Source organism: Electrona antarctica (genome assembly GCF_951216825.1).
Source record: "Electrona antarctica genome assembly, chromosome: 11".
Lineage (NCBI taxonomy): Eukaryota > Metazoa > Chordata > Actinopteri > Myctophiformes > Myctophidae > Electrona > Electrona antarctica.
This window is the reverse complement of record NC_136792.1, coordinates 38593869-38610256: the sequence shown is the minus strand read 5'-3', so window position 1 is coordinate 38610256 and position 16388 is coordinate 38593869. Positions and strand designations below refer to the sequence as shown.

The 16388-nt window shown below is 43.5% G+C and overlaps 1 protein-coding gene across 1 annotated transcript in view; it reads left to right on the top strand.

Annotated features, from left to right (window-relative positions):
• The window catches only part of sptbn4b (spectrin, beta, non-erythrocytic 4b), a gene marked incomplete at both ends in the record, with an annotated part of 107639 nt that extends 96490 nt beyond the window's left edge, over positions 1 to 11149 (top strand). Inside the window, 10 exon segments of the mRNA XM_079514193.1 lie at positions 322 to 460; positions 1050 to 1134; positions 1525 to 1721; positions 1920 to 2376; positions 2500 to 3241; positions 5117 to 5195; positions 6430 to 6722; positions 9372 to 9542; positions 10610 to 10652; positions 10850 to 11149. Of these exon segments, the coding sequence (XP_079370319.1) occupies positions 322 to 460; positions 1050 to 1134; positions 1525 to 1721; positions 1920 to 2376; positions 2500 to 3241; positions 5117 to 5195; positions 6430 to 6722; positions 9372 to 9542; positions 10610 to 10652; positions 10850 to 11149 (2506 nt within the window).
• Between the last annotated feature and the right edge of the window lie 5239 nt (positions 11150 to 16388).

Here is a 16388-nt window from a genome sequence, read left to right as displayed (position 1 = left end):
ACTGTGTGTGTCACAGTTTTTCCAAAAATGGCTGATCTACAAGCTCATAGCACAGCACGAATTGTGAATTATTTTTCAATTACTTTGAATATATATTTAAAGCTTACATGTTTTACTCAAATCTTTGCTTCTGGGGGTCATAATATTTTGAGATGGGGGTCCGCGGCCAAATTAATACAATGTTGGGGGTCCTCGACATGAAAACATTTGAGCACCATTGATATAGCAAGTAAGCAACAGAAGTTTTTCAGAGAACCGTATAAGCCATTTTTAGGATATTGCCTCAAAACATGGTCCCGATCTGTATGTGGCGGTGTTCAGGGACGTGTCCTCGGTGGAGGTGCTGATGAACTACCATCAGAGTCTAAAGAGTGAGGTGGAGGCTCGTACCCGCAGCGTTCTGCAGTGTATTGAGATGGGCAAGACCCTTCTGGCCGCCAGGAATCCTGCTGCAGAGGAGGTAGGTCCCTAATACTGTATACTGTAAGACCTGCGCATGTTTTGATGTTATCTGTTGCTGAAACTACTTCACAATCGTTCGTTTCCAGTTGGCGATTGAATTTGCACATAATTGCGCATCGTTATGACGATGATGTCATTCTCTTTCAACCTTGTCCATTCAAGCAATGAATCTCATTCAAGAGCTACAAAGACTGTTCTGAGATGATTAAATCTTTCATGTCCAAGTGAAATGATTGTAGAAGAACAGGCTGCAATAGAAAATAGAAACGTATTGCCTTTTCTACAGCATTTCCATTTTGGAGAGATTCCAGAACAGATACAGTTCTGCATTCAGTGATTCTACCTACTGCTCTGATGTCTGCTATAAAGAGTTTTTGACTGTTTTACAGAATAGACTGACAGACCAAATACGTCTTGTACATTGGGACTAGACAATCATCGTTGGTGGAACTGGAAGCTCCTGTAGTTGCTCGTCTGGAACTCTGCCATCTAATAACTAATGTAGAAAACAGGGACGAAACATTTTGATGATGATGATGATGATGATGATGATGATGGTGGTGATGAAGTGGTTGTGATTCTCCCAGATCAAGGAGAAGTTGGACAAGGTCGTTGCTAAACAAAATGAGCTGTCTGAGAAGTGGGACAGGCACTGGGAGCTGCTGCAGCATTGTGAGTTAAAACACACAGTCACAGAAACACTGTCCAAATTCACAGTACAGGAGTACTTGGATGCCAAGCCAACAGAATACAATACAACATAGTTCATGATTTATCTTCAGTTATTATATATATATATATTACCTTATTAATGCATTAATTATCTCATAGAACATTTTCATATATATATATATATATATATATATATATATATATATATATATATATATATAATTTGCTCTGCTCATGTCCTTTGATCGTTTGGTTGAGACAGAATTTGTACAGAAAGGATAAAACGCAAAAAAGCTAAAAGCTTATTTCCATTGTGGTCTCCTCTCCTCTCCTCTCCTCTCCTCTCCTCTCCTCTCCTCTCCTCTCCTCTCCTCTCCTCCCCTCCCTCAGTGTTGGAGGTCCACCAGTTTGCCCAAGAGGCAGTAGTAGCGGAGGCTTGGCTGACCGCCCAGGAGCCCTTCATCAACAGCACCGAACTGGGTGCGAGTGTGGACGAGGTGGAGCAGCTGATTCGTCGTCACGAGGCCTTTCGCAAGGCCGCCGCCACCTGGGAGGAGCGATTCAGCTCGCTACGGCGACTCACTACGGTAACAGAAACAGCAAACGACTTCATTTTGATAATGTTATGACATTTTGTCTTTATTTGAGAGGGACAGGAAAGAGAGGGTCACATGCCACAGTATGGCGTATATTCCTGTGGGAGTCACTGTTGAGAACTCTTAGAATGAACCAATCGGGATATGATTGTGATCCTAATTCTGTGTTACACCCCTCCAACTTTCTAGGTGGAGAAGCTGAGGGCAGAGAAGGGTACGCTCCCCCCGACACCACTACTGGGGCGTAAAGTCTTCCTCGACCCCCAGGACGCCCACCCCAGCCCTGCCGCCCTCCCCCGCCTCCCCCTCTCCCCCGTCATGCGACAGACCATCTACGAGCAGAGTGAGACCAGCTCCCCTCCCTCCCCCTCCCCAGCTACACCGTCCCCACCCCCCTCCTCTGTGGCTCGCCGCCTAGGCTCGATGGTTGCCAACTACACACCAGTGATGAACGGCTCCAGCTACCGGCACACCCTGGAGGCGAGGCACGCCTCCGGGGGAGTGGTGGGGCTGGCGGCCGGTCTGGTCCAGCCCTCCCCAGCCTCCATTGCCTCGGTTGCCACGGCGGCCATGCTGGTGTCAGCCAACCAGGCGAGGGAAAGCGCCAACGCGGCCAGGGAGCATGCGGTTAGAGCACTGAGCAGCAGTAGCATGGGCTCCGCCTCGCCCACAGCCAACCCCCAGCCCCAATTGGCACATATGGTGAGTGACGTCGAGGCCAAATCCTCTTATCTGCGGCAACCCAAGATCATGAACATGTGCGATGTAGTGACCCCCCTCATCGTGGCCGGCCGTCTCGAGAAGTCCCGAGAGGACGTCGAGGTGAAATCCCCGTATTTACGGCAGCCCAAGATGAGAACCTTCGATGATGTGGTGACCCCCCTCCTCGTGGCCAGCCGGCTGGAGAAGGTCAGAGAGAGAGAACGGGAGAGGGAGATGGGGATGCTGGGAGAAATGGGCCCAGAGAGAGGGGAGGTGGCGGTGATGGCTGAGGTGGTACTCCAGGACCCCGGCCGGGAGAGGCTGCATAGCGAGCCCAGCAGAGGCACTCGGGGCAGGCTGAACGGGGACCGCAGGACCGACCCTTTGGTTTACGCCGAGCCCCAAGTCCAGAGTACCCAAGTCCAGGCCCAAGTCCAGACTCACCACCGGGAACATCACAAGATAGAGCGGCAGCTGTCCAGCGAGCAGCTCATTCAGGCACGCAGGGACGAGCTGCCCCAGGAGGTGTGGAGAGAACATGCAGAGAGGAGAGAGAGACGGGGACTGGAGAGACAGACATCCAGCGAGCACGAGGGCCTCAGCGCAGGCCACGGTGGAAGCCATGGTGGAAGCCATGGAGGAAGCCATGGTGGAAGCCATGGAGGAAGCCATGCTGGAAGCCACGCTGGAAGCCATGCTGGAAGCCATGAGGGCCGACGGAGGGAAAGGGACCGACATCGACTGGAGAGGCAAGAATCCAGTGAACACGAAACGGGCAAGGAGCACTCTGATAGACGCTCAGGAGGAGGGTGAGGCTCATGATATAATTAATACGTATTTTTGTCTCCACCAGGCCGAAGGCATGGGGAGAGAGTATGTTTTGCACTCCGTCCGTGTGTGTGTGTGTCCGTGTGTCCGTGTGTCCTTCCGTCCGTCCGTTACCAGCTAATCTCTGGCACCGTTAACCCGGTCGATGCCAAACTTTGCACACACACTCCCTGGATGCCAACGATGAACCTCTGCCCCACATTTTCCAGAACGGCCTGTTATAGCGCCACCATGAGGCAGCTTTTCACATGTTTTACCTAAAACTGCACCGATCTGCGTGAAACGTTGCATGCACACTCCCTAGAGGCCAAGGACAAACCTTTGACCTGCATTTTCCGCATCTGCCTTTTATAGCGCCACCAGGAGGCCGACTTTTGTAAAACACATTTTTTGATATTACTCCTCCAGATTCTGTCCAAAAATCTCACAAATCGTTACAGAGTATCTCTATGGTCATGTGCTCAAGTTGGATCTGTCCCATATTTCATATTCCATCCTAATTGGCTATAATTGGCTTTCACAGTTTGCAAGATTGCCCCCTTTTGAACAAAAGCCTCAAATCATGAACGCAGCATGCAATTTACGTGAAATCTTTCACACATTTTCCTACTAGGCTGAGGAATATATCCCACCCTTTTCACATTGGCCTGTTATAGCGCCACCAACAGGTTCATTTTTGCAAAACACATTTTTGGAACAAAATGCCTCAAATCATCCAATTGCCATCAAAGGCAAACATGTTTATATTACTCCTAAACATGTTGCCAAACATCTCACACAGTCCTATCCTCCTGGTGGAGACCTGTGCCCAGAAGGGCACTTTTTCTAGTTTGTTGTGTTTTTTGAGGGGCGCTGCCCCTCCTATATTCAGCTATAATGTAGATTTTCGTCTTACACAAACATTAAATTCCCATTGACAATGAATAGAGAATTTACGTCATATGTAGACGAGCAAATTGGCTATTTTTTGTCCTACAAAAATTCCCATTGAATGGATGATGTACAATGATAAGAGCGCCTTTTTTTATATTGTGTTTTCTAACATTTGTCTATTTTCTGTGGTTGTGTATGGGTATGTTGAAAGGTAATCATCAAGGTGCAATGATATGTATAATGAGGAAATATGAATTCACTGTTGACTGTTGTGATGCTGTGATCTACACTTTGACCCTTGTTTGGTGTGAGTGACTACATTTATGTGCAATTGTGTAGTGAAGAAGAAATGTCAAGCATTGCATGCTTGACTGAAAATATGTTCTGTAGAATTTTCTATTGCATGAATTGAATGGCAGTGACATGCATGTTTGTTGTCTTTCATGTTGTGATAATGTATGTGTTCAAGTTTATTAGGGTTTCGTTCAAGATTCAAATTGTTGTATAATGACAACATGATCTCGAATTTACAGGTTTAAACATCCATGATTGCGTTTGTCCATCTGCCCATATTTGCATCCAAAAAGAAATGATCTAAACAAGATATAGAAATTTAAATGTACATTTAATCCCTGAGGATGACCCCATAGCCATTTGGGCACCCCCCATGACATTTCCTCTAGTGCCACCCTTAGGGCACAAGATATCTCATAAGAAGATTGCATGATGAACCCTATTGATTTTCATGACCCCATGGTCTTCTAGTGCCAACCTTAGGCTTTGTAATGATAACACTTTATTTTTGTTCATTCTTTAATTTATTTTGGCTCTTGTTTTTCCACTGTGTGTTAAAGCTACAATCAGCAGCATGGCATCTAGGGGCTGCTGGCAGGGTTTTTAGACTCTGATGTTGTATTATTATTCTTTTAAAACATCTTTAAACGAGCAGTAAACCTTACAGATGAATTGTGTTTTGTCTACAGAGAGAAGAAAGCCGCCGCCGCCGCCCCCGCCAGCCTGTTTGACATAGTAGAACAGCTGCAAGAGAGAGAGGCAGCACAGGTCTGCATTCTGTTTTCTGTTTTACTTGTATTATTTTATTTTCTACATTATAGGAGGCCGATATAGGTGTGCCAAAAAGGGTTTATCATTACAGAAATGTATTCCCTGCACTCATTTACCGCCAACACCCCCATCTGGTGTCTGAATTATGTACTCCGGTTCTGGAGTACAGTCAGCCAGCCAGTCATTTCATATTGGAAACACGGAAACCGAGAGTCAGGAAGTGAAATATCGCTATGTAACGGGTCCCACGAATGTTATAAATTCACCCAAAACATACATTTTGTAACCGGGATCATATCGTTTACAGAAATGAGGCGCAAATCAAGCTTGTTTTGATCCAAAAAGAAGAATCCGAGATATTACGATTCTAAAAAAAATTCACTTCATTTTTTTTTTCATCGCACCCGAACCAGAGTGTTGTGAGCGTGTAGAGAACACAGTTGTGAACCATAATCAATTTATATTAAAATAGGCGCCAAAGGGCGATCCTGGCGGTAAAAGAGTTAAGTTAAAGGAGAATTTCGGACTATAAGGCTTTCTTACCTTTATTTGTAGTTGTTACGTTCCCAAGAGATCCAGGTGTTATTTTGTGCAAAAGCGCATTATTGGCTATTTTCCCTACCATAAGCCCTCAATGCGGGTTGGGTTTTAGTGCTAATTTGCTTATAAGTTATTTCCATCGAAATAAGTAGTAAAGTGTGCCGCTTAGGATACTATTTACATTATGAAGAGAGGATATACAAAGCGTAACAACTGCAAATAAAGGTAAGAAAGCCTTCTAGTCTGAAATTCTCCTATAATATCAATAACCTGAATTATTCTGAAGTGATTTCAAATATTGACAAAAATGGAAAAACAAACATTTTACTGTATATAACCTATATATCTATATATAGCTGTCGGGAAGAAACCACTTAACTCCAAAATGTTCATTTTTCAGAAAATGAAAAATATATTTTTTTCAGGAAATTAAGAAAACCTTATATTTTGAAAACAAAGCAATACTGCCTCATCAACGTTGGTGTTGTGACTTTATATATTGTGAATTACTTGCATGAGAGGGGGAGAGGTAGTGGAGTTAGGTGGTTTCCTCATTATTTATATATAACATCGTGCAACGTAATAATATAATAATAACAACAACAACTAGAAGAATAATAATATACTAAAACACACACCAGTTTACCTGTTTACTACTGTTAGTGTCTCTATTATGGTCATCCACCCTCAGGCACGTGGTGAGGTTCCCAAGGTGGCTAACGGAACATCGGAGAAGTCGTCTTCCGGCCGCCCTGAGCGTCCTCGGGCACGGGACCGACCCAAACCTCGCCGCCGACCACGACCCAAAGAGGCGCCGCCGGGAGAGACGACCCGGCGGTCCCGCTCCGCCCCGGCCCAGACCTCTGTCACCCACGACGACCCGACTGTCCCCCATGAGCCCAGCGTCCCCTCACACACCGCACACCACGAGGGATTCCTGTTCCGCAAGCTGGACATTGAGACCATGAAGAAGAGCGCCAATAGGTGGGTGTTCAGGGTCATGGCAGTCGGCAAGTAGGCTAACCATGTGAGGGGGATGGACACAGAGTGATGTCACTATAGACCACTGACCACCGGTTAATGTTTTTCTTTTTTTAATATATGATTGTTTATCAAGGTTTTACCAAAGTTCGTAAGAAAAATACCAGATATAGGTCAGATGATATTAGGGAATCATTCTACATTATCGAATTACCATTCAAGGGACATTCAGAGAGTGTCAGGTAAGTTGTCGCTTGTCACTCACAAATCAGTATGTTAGATTGGTCCCAAATACTTTCCTGCCTAAACCTTCCGCCACTCATTGTATTTTGTTCACTGACAAACCTCATGTGCATTTGGTAGATAGATAGGTTAAAACAATATACAGCAGTGTTTTACCGGGTCTGCCGCAATATAGTTGTGTTCTCCTTATCGGTCTGGTCTTGGTGACATCATTGTCCCCTCTCTTCTTTCTTTTTTTACTTCGCCTTGATGACAGGAGCATGATCGTAGCATGCTAAGCTACCAAGCTAACACATCCAACTGACTCCTTGAGATGTTGAGATGCTGAACAGGTGCATGATTGACACCGGATCAAATTACATTATGGTCCCATGACATTTGTAGTCGGATATACTATTGGTTGCCTATTGGACTTGGATCACCTTTAGTACGGTCATGTTTTATCTACGAGTGCTTCAACAAATAATCCCAAGAGTTTACATTATGCTTACATCTGATCTGATGGATGACTTCATATGTCCTATTTTTTCCAGTGTTATACAGTATTTGTTTTCACCAGTGGGATATTTGATCTTTCACTTGGAAAATATTTTGATACATACATTTTAGTATTGTTAAGCACTCTATATTAAAAGCAGGATCACTAGCTTATCAAGGCACCAAGGTTACCATATTGTCTGATGAAGACAAATACCAAATAAATTACAAATGTCAAGGTATCCCTAGCTATGGTTTTACTAGATATTCTTATGTAACCTTTGGCTGGACCTTCAGTATTTCTTCTCTGATTATTAGGATCAGAATGTGTTGCCAAAAAGATTACATATTTAACCATGAACAAGGAGACATCCCACTGCCTGCAGCATGCCTATTATGCCTCTTAATCTAACACATGGCCGACCACAGCACATAATAAAGTAAAGTAGAGGTTGTCTGTCTGGCTGGCTGACTGGCTGGCTAACTGATTGACTGACTGACAGGATGGCTGGCAGGTGGACGGATGCAGTGGGGTTAAAGGACCAGGGTAGGGGACACCGCTGGTTGCATGCCTTGCTTAGTGCGTGCAACCACTCTGTCCCTTCACTGACTCACTTGAGCACCCTTGCAACCACACAAATCCACACATAGTCTCACATACACACACACACATACACACACATACACGCACGCACACACGCACGCGCGCACACACACAGCACACACACACACACACACGCACACGCACACGCACACACACACACACACACACACACACACACACACACACACACACACACACACACACACACACACACAGTACCTGGCTTCTCCGGCTGGATCTAGATGACCAGCTACTCCCCTGCTTCCTTCTGAGAGACTCCGATGGCCTAGTCTCTCCCTGCACTGCTCCCTACCGGCTCGGCTGACCACGCACAGCTAAAGGCTCATCCCGCCACCTTTGGATGAGTGCCACTCAGTCAAGGCTTTGGATGAATGTTTCATAATGTACATGCCCTGCTATGTACATGGCAAGGTAAAGCATAATACTGAATGGCTTTTAAATCTCCACAAGTTTGAATCTGCAAAGATCCTCAAAGACCCTCCGTTTGAATTCATTCACTCCTTGCGTCCTGTTCAATTTTCACTGGTGGAGACGATCTGAGGGGACTGGATGGTCCTCCTCAGGCCATCTCTACCAATCACTTTTGAGGAAGAACTGAGGAGAGAAAAGCAGGAGAGTCTTATAAGGAGCATCGAGATTCAATCTGTTTCTGTTGGCAACATAGCAACACCATGAGGCCATGACAAGCATGATGTGCGTCTTCTTCTAGTCTAGGGTGTCTGCATGTCTTCACAAAGGTCCATAACTCTGTTGAATTAAATCATTAATTCAAGACCTTAAATATTCAACTAATTGAAACTTGCAGACACCTATAGTTTTCTTGAGTGATGCTGCCCAAGTGCCATTTAACTAAACTCCTTCCTATGCTTCTTCCTCCCTCCCTCGTTGCTGCTCACTGCTGGTCCTCTCCTCTCCTCCAAGGTAAGTGATATACTGTTAGACTAGCCCCGTCTAACACGGTAACCCTCTTCCCTCATTCCTGCACCCCCGCCACCTCCATGTTTCGTGCATCCGTCCGTTTCCTCCATCTGTGTTTGTTGGACAGTGTGTGTCCTCGTACCTCGTTGGCCCCCTGTGCGCCGGTCCATCCTGCCTACCTACCCACCTACTGTGGTCAGGTGAGTGATGTGTGAGGTTAAAGAGAGAGAGCAGCAGCTCCTCAGCTCTTCCTGACTTCTCCCTGTCTCCCCTCCACCCTCACCCCTGATTCTTCCCCTGTCCCTCATCGCCCCCCCCCCCTCTTCTTCCTTCTCCTCCCCACACCCCCTCTCCCTCTGACTTCCCTCTACCATTACCCCACACCACAGCAGGTCCTGGGTTAATCTGTATTGCGTGCTGAACAAGGGGGAGCTGGGTTTCTACAAGGACGCCAAGAACACCACCACGCCCTACAACAATGAACCCATGCTCATCCTGTCCTTCTGCAACTGTGACGTCACCAATGGCTACAAGAAAAAGAAGAATGTCTTTACACTCAAGTGAGGCCTATGGGCTTGTCTTAGAATTGTACTCTTTGGATAATTTGTAGCTTCTTATATCCGCCAGGCTGAAGGCCGTGGAGAGAGATTATGTTTTGACCCCCGTTTGTGTGTCTGTGAATCCGTAACTAACCTGGCAGAACGCTGGTCAGAACAGCGTGCATGCTGGCCACATTCTTTAAATTTGCTCTCTTAAACCATACACACAAATATTTTGCAACCAATTCAATTTATTTTCCAAAATTCACACCAATCACTGCACATTAACTCAAGAGTCATGTGATAAACATGTCTCACACAGATTTTTGAAATTTTTGAAACGCATTATCCGATCGAACCTGATCCAATCTAAATTGAATAATTTATGGAGGGGCCTCTAAACACACTCCAAATCCAGCGCAAAACATCTGATTTCCTGAATTAATTGTTTGCTGTTCAGACTGCATACAAACGATGCGACTCCGATAAAGCGTATACTTCCAAAACTCTTTCATGTCTGATCCAGCCTGGTGGAGATATGTGCTCTGTGGTGCACCCCTTATGCACAGAGATATGTGCTCTGTGGTGCACCCCTTATGCACAGAGATATGTGCTCTGTGGTGCACCCCTTATGCACAGAGATGTGCGTGATTGGTACTTAGATAGCAGTTAATGGACATACCCTTGGTTTCAACAAATAAATACATTCTATATGTGTTTAACTGAAGAGAAATTACCAGCGGTGTGGTCGCTGTCCGCCATTTAAATTGTGGTATGTTGTTGACTCATCATCATCGCATTGCATTGTGGGAAATGTATACGTGTCCAGTATTTCATAGTATGGTATTTCGGATGCCGCCATGGTGTTTTTATCCTACTGAGGTACAAGATATGCGCAGGGTTTGTCATGTAGGTCAATCCAGAGCTACAGATAGTAAGTGGCACAATGAAGGTAAAACAAATAACAGACAATTTACAAATTACAACCTTTCTCTTGTCCATGGTTGTTGTACAAAGTAATTAACTATATAGCAAAATTAGGTATTTGCCACCATACGCTAAATTTTCCCCCTCTTTTATCGTTGCAGAACAAAAGATGGCAGTGAGTTTTTGTTCCATGCAAAAGACGAGGTAAGAAGCCTATTTGTTAGTGTGTCACCTGGAGAATTGAGCTCGCTTAGCTTATCCTCACAACTGTGTCAATTTGAAGACTATTGTTTGTGACCACTCTGTGTAAAATGACCTTCCTGCTGACCTGCCACGTCTATCCTATCTCTCTTTTCTCTTTGTTTGCGTGTTGTTTCTCTGTCTTTGTATCTCTGTGACAGGATGATCTCAAAGCGTGGGTGACCAACATCACCACCAGTATTACAGAACACGAGGAGATTGCCAAATGGGGCCAACCCCAGCCAACTACCTCATCCACCGACGAAGGCACGCGGCGCGAGGGCAGCAAGGCGGACAACAGGTCAGACAGGGGAGGCGAGAGGTCGGACCGAGGAGAGCAGATGGAGAGAGAGAGGGAGAGAGAGAGGGAAAGAGAGAAAGACAGGGAGAGAGGGGAACGGTCTGAAAGGTCAGACAAGGGTGAAGGCAAGCGCGCCGAAAAGTCAGGTAAGAAGAAGTGAGCTGAGGGGACAATGACGTCGTGGTTGTTTTAAAATGTGTGCAAACTCTGGTGGGAGGGGGTGACGACAAGACTAGTAGCAAACACCCACCTCCTCCCTCCCCCTCTCTCTCACTATCTCTCTCCAACACTGTTTTCAAATCAGTTGTATTTGGAATGAAAGCTGTCAACGCAGGACAGGACAGGACTGGTGCCAGGCTCACTTGTAATGACAGACAGGATGTATTCAGAGCAGGGAGCGTGTGCTCTCTTTCTCTTCCTCCTTGTTTGTCTGTGAGGACACCGGCCGTGGACTGGCGCCCCCCAGTGGCTGTTTTGGGGTGACTACAGAGAGTGGCTTCTTTTTGAGGCTGAAACTCTGGGCAGTGTTGTGTGAGAGAGACAGACACGGCCACACAACTCTGAAGGCTGTTATTGATTGCTGGTAGTACGAAAACGTAGCTCATAACGTTTCATGTTTTATTTGTTTCTTTTCTATGAGATGAGCTGTATCTGTATGTATTTCTTGTTTGTCTGTCCTATCTATCTATCCGTCTGTCTGTACGCCGAGACGTCCTACACTCGTATAACTCCTTGAAAAGTGAAAGAGAATGAAATTATGCCAAAATGTACACGCACACACACACACACACACATGCACACACACATGCACACGTGTGTGTACACACACACACACACACACACACACACACACACACACACACACACGCACACACTTGGAGATAACGTATGTCCTATTCTTTTCCTATTAGCCTTTTCCTCCAGTGTTCTCAGTCTTGTCTTGTGGTCTGGGCTCTGCAGTAGGCCTACATTATTACATTAGTGGAATTTTCCTGGTTTTACTTTGACATCAAACAAGACTTTGGCCATATTCGGCCAAGTTCAACAGCAGCGAATGAACACTGGATGGCCTTGGCGCTGATGAGAGGAAAACAGAATGATGTGAGACAGTGAGACAGAAGAGTAGAGGAATACCGAGAGCATGTATATGATCAACAGGATCGGGAGACGTTCTCTCCCATTAGAATGAGTAGCAGTAGCAGTAAAATCCTGAAAGGATTTTAAATGTCATCCCTGAAATTTATATACCATTATATATCATCTTAAATTCTGCCCAGGGCTTCCACAGTTGTGGTGATGACAATGCTCCCCAATTTTCCTCATTTGATCATTTTTTGGGTCCAGCACCATATTTAAAAACTGTGGGATGTGCATTATCTTCTCTACAAATGACAATGACCCCCCCCCCATACTTCACTCCCTCCCTTACCGACTTATGAAAGTAGCAGTACTGTTACATGACAATTAGTCAAGACACAGAATAGCCTAGAGGCTTTGTTCATAGAAATACGAAGAGTTTCATTCCAAAAGGAGATGTACATCCTTAAAAAAAGAATAACAGGACACCTACTCTTAACAAAATGATTGCAGGCATGAAAGTAGTGTACACTATTGAATATGAGGCCCTGGTCCTTGTATTTAATACATTGTAACATTTTAGAAGATGTAAGTAATCATCTGTGTTTTTACAGTATTGCGCAAAGAACATTAGTTAGCAAGTGCCGTCCCCAAAACAAATGGATGTACAGTGCTTTGGAATGAAACTTGTCAAATGTTGTTTGACGTTATCAAAGTTTCCGTGGTGCCATCACTTCAAATAATGTTAAAAAGCAAAGGAAAATTCTCAACATTTTTATATTTGAGTTTTTTATATGTCACTGAAAGTGAAAATGGGCATCATCGTAGGTTTTGTGAATCCGTGCTTTGGCTGATTTTCCGATTTGGGCATAAGCACAACATTTGTGCATGAGAAGCTTTTGTAAATGATGGCTCAGGTCTGACCGACCTCCTCTACTCCTCTGTTCTCTTATAATATAATGTTAAAGAAATACAAAATTCCCCTTCATTCTGAATGGACATCTTTATTCACAGAAATTAGTCTTTTTATACGCGTTTAAGGAATTATGATGTATGCGTGCGTGCCGTGCATGCATGCGTGAGTGAGTGTGTGCGCGCGTTGCGCGCTGCTGCTCTCGCCTCCCAGGGTCTCCATAGCTCTCAGGTTATTTATGTTGGTGTGTCACTGTGTGCTTATCATGTATGTTCCCTCACGTATCACCTCAGTCTTCCAGACATGGCTCATTCATAACACATATTGCCTACGCACGCACACACACACACACACACACACACACACACACACACACACACACACACACACACACACACACACACACACACACACACACACACACACACACAGCATAGAACAACCAAACTTACATCAGACATTCACAGATGAGAAGAACTCAGCAGGTTTCGTATCCTTGAGAAACCTTACCTTGAGAAACCTTGAGAGGTCGCTGCTTTCCTATTTTCTTTCATCTCTTGGTGGAACCTGTGGCCGTGTAAATACAACGGAATTGCAGCACCATCTAGAGGCCATCAAGGCTCATTTCAGCAGAGTGTAAAATTGTAACTAAAGCTGTCCAGATCAACCCCGTAAAACCAGACACTACAGACATAAACAGTCATAAATGACAAAGCCACAAACAACAAATTATATATGAAGCAATAAATCTTTGCTCTCGGGTGGAAACATTGTCCAATGCCATTCATTTCAGGACAATGATTAAAGAACCTGTATTCCAATGGATCAAATGTAGTTGGACACAACTTCTTGTTTATACTTTTCAATGGTTAAATAAGACCCACAAAGCAGAAATGCAAAAACAATTTCAAATTTCAAAAATGTCTAAAATCGAAGAAATATCTACCAATTCATACAATGTGTTGCATCACAACATATATAAACAGCAAAAGTTTTTTTTTCTTTTTTTCTTTTTAATCAATTTGAAGAAGACACAAGGTTTCTGACCGACAGTGAGAAAATGCATTAAGTGAATTAAAGAGTCTCGGTTTGTGTCTGATTAATTCAAAAAAGCAATCAGAATGCAATCCCAGTGAAGGTGGAAATTATTAAACAATGGTATATTTGATTGAACGAGTCTATAGTGAACTAGTTTGATTGTGAGTTATGAGGTTGCATGTCTTGCTCGAGAGAAATCACAATCTGGACATTATGTTTAGCTTTGCATCTCACTTCACTCTCTGTTTTCCTTCCCTGTACAATTTACCTATACATTGTCTATAGGTATATAAATAATCAGATAGACATATATTATTTATTATAATATATGCCTATAATATTACAAAATAAGCCATATTTTAACATACTGTACCAGGAACAAATATCACAAATCTTTCACTCAGTGGAACTGCATAGAACATCCTCAACTGTACAAAAGAATAAATTAACACTGATGATTTTACCGTATAAAAGTGTAAAGAATGATTGAAAACACATGGGTAATTGGACGGCATTTGAAATTATTTTAAAATAATGATGGAACATTTTGCATGTCGCTGCTGACTTGTGACAACTTTACTGTTGATCATATTTACTTTTCACTTGACTAAAATTTGTTTAGTCCAGTTGTTTGGTGCTGAGTTTGATTCTGAGTGATATCCATGACCTTAGGGCCTCATGGAAGCCATGCTATATATTCATTATTATATAATTCAAAAGTAGCAGATATACAAGCTCAAAAGCTTTCAAGCTTGTGGATCTGCTACTTATGATACTTTTGTGTGACACCGTAGAGTAGACACAGTAGAGCATTCATTTATGGAAGAAGCATAAAAAGTTAAAATATGGAGATAAGAGCTAGGTTTCTGCTCGGCAGCAACGATATGTTGCCCAATTTCTGAAGCGCTATAAACTTATTTTATGACTAAAGTTTTCATTTGACAGCAGCGATATATATATATCTATTTTTTTTGCAGTCAAGGTGAGGAATAGAGCTTTAATTATGGAGATCTTTCCCATTGACTCCACTGTGCCAGATAAACTTGATCCATCTCAGATAAAACGTGAGGATTTTTAATTCCATTTGGCCTGATGTATTTGCTCCATGGTGATCATTATGGCTCTGTACTTAGCCCTAGCCTTTTTCTTACGTTATTTTTTGATTTTCTTCGCATTTTTACATATTTAGACATGAATGCCAAATCAGTGCAATCCATTACATGCATGTTGGACACAAAATCAAAACAAGAAATTAACAATGTTATTTTTTAATGAATATCATCCAGTCTGGAGGACTTCTGTCTGTGGGATTGTGATTCCAAGAGCATTATTAAAATGATGAGACACTGGGTTAAGATGCAGACATAATGCACTAAGTGTACAAGCTATGAGTACTACCTGCTCATTTGGTGAAATAGTGAATCCATGTCTGCTATACGTCCCCTTAGCGACTTCACCCACTTCTGTCATCAAAGAGGACAAAGAGACCACAGACTAAAGAAAGATTTGTACACCTTGGAACAGTTGTGAAATGGATTGTGTTAAAGAAAATGGACGCAACTGAGTATTTGGAAGGCGCTCTTAGTATTTTGTACACTGATTATACTGGGGTTAACATCAGCTGATCCACCACTAACTGTGTATGAGATAGTGGTTTGGAGTGAGCCAGAAGACTGCAATGCTGCCACAACATACCAGCACTACAGTCGTGATGCTAATAGATACACACTGACCATCCAGGTACTTACACAGGGTCTCTTTTTTAGCCAGCCAGGATTAGTCATTCATTAACATTTGACAGTCTGCTGACAGCTGTGAAGAGATGTGTAAACACATAGCGAACGGGGTTAACATCACGAGCATCAAGCTAACAAAAGTACAACATAGATGTTAGGTTTATTGTTTTGGGGGGAGTTTATATGTTGGGGGACGTGTGTACTTTGTGTAGCGTGCCCTGCCTACCTGTGTGTGTGTCTACTGTACACGTGGTTCTGCTCTGCTAACGTCAGTTTAAGTACTGTGTCAACCTAGACAAACTCATCAATAAAATACTCTTTTGGTTTCACATTGATGTATGTTCAATTATTCTTTTTATTTCTCCTGTATTGATATTGGAATTATTATTGGTATTATTACCAGCATTTTCCACACATGGATGGCTGGAAAAGGCCTATCAAATGGCAATGACACCATTTGGCACTAAAGTTTTATCATTGAAATGATTTTAAATGGCATTTTTAAACTGTCTGTGTGGCAAGCTTTCTTCATTGGAACCAACACTGAAATAGTCTGTAACAGCATTTAAACCGTGCAACATCAATACACTTCTTTGAAGCCAATAGAAATTATTTTTCTCCCGGGTGGCGCACTG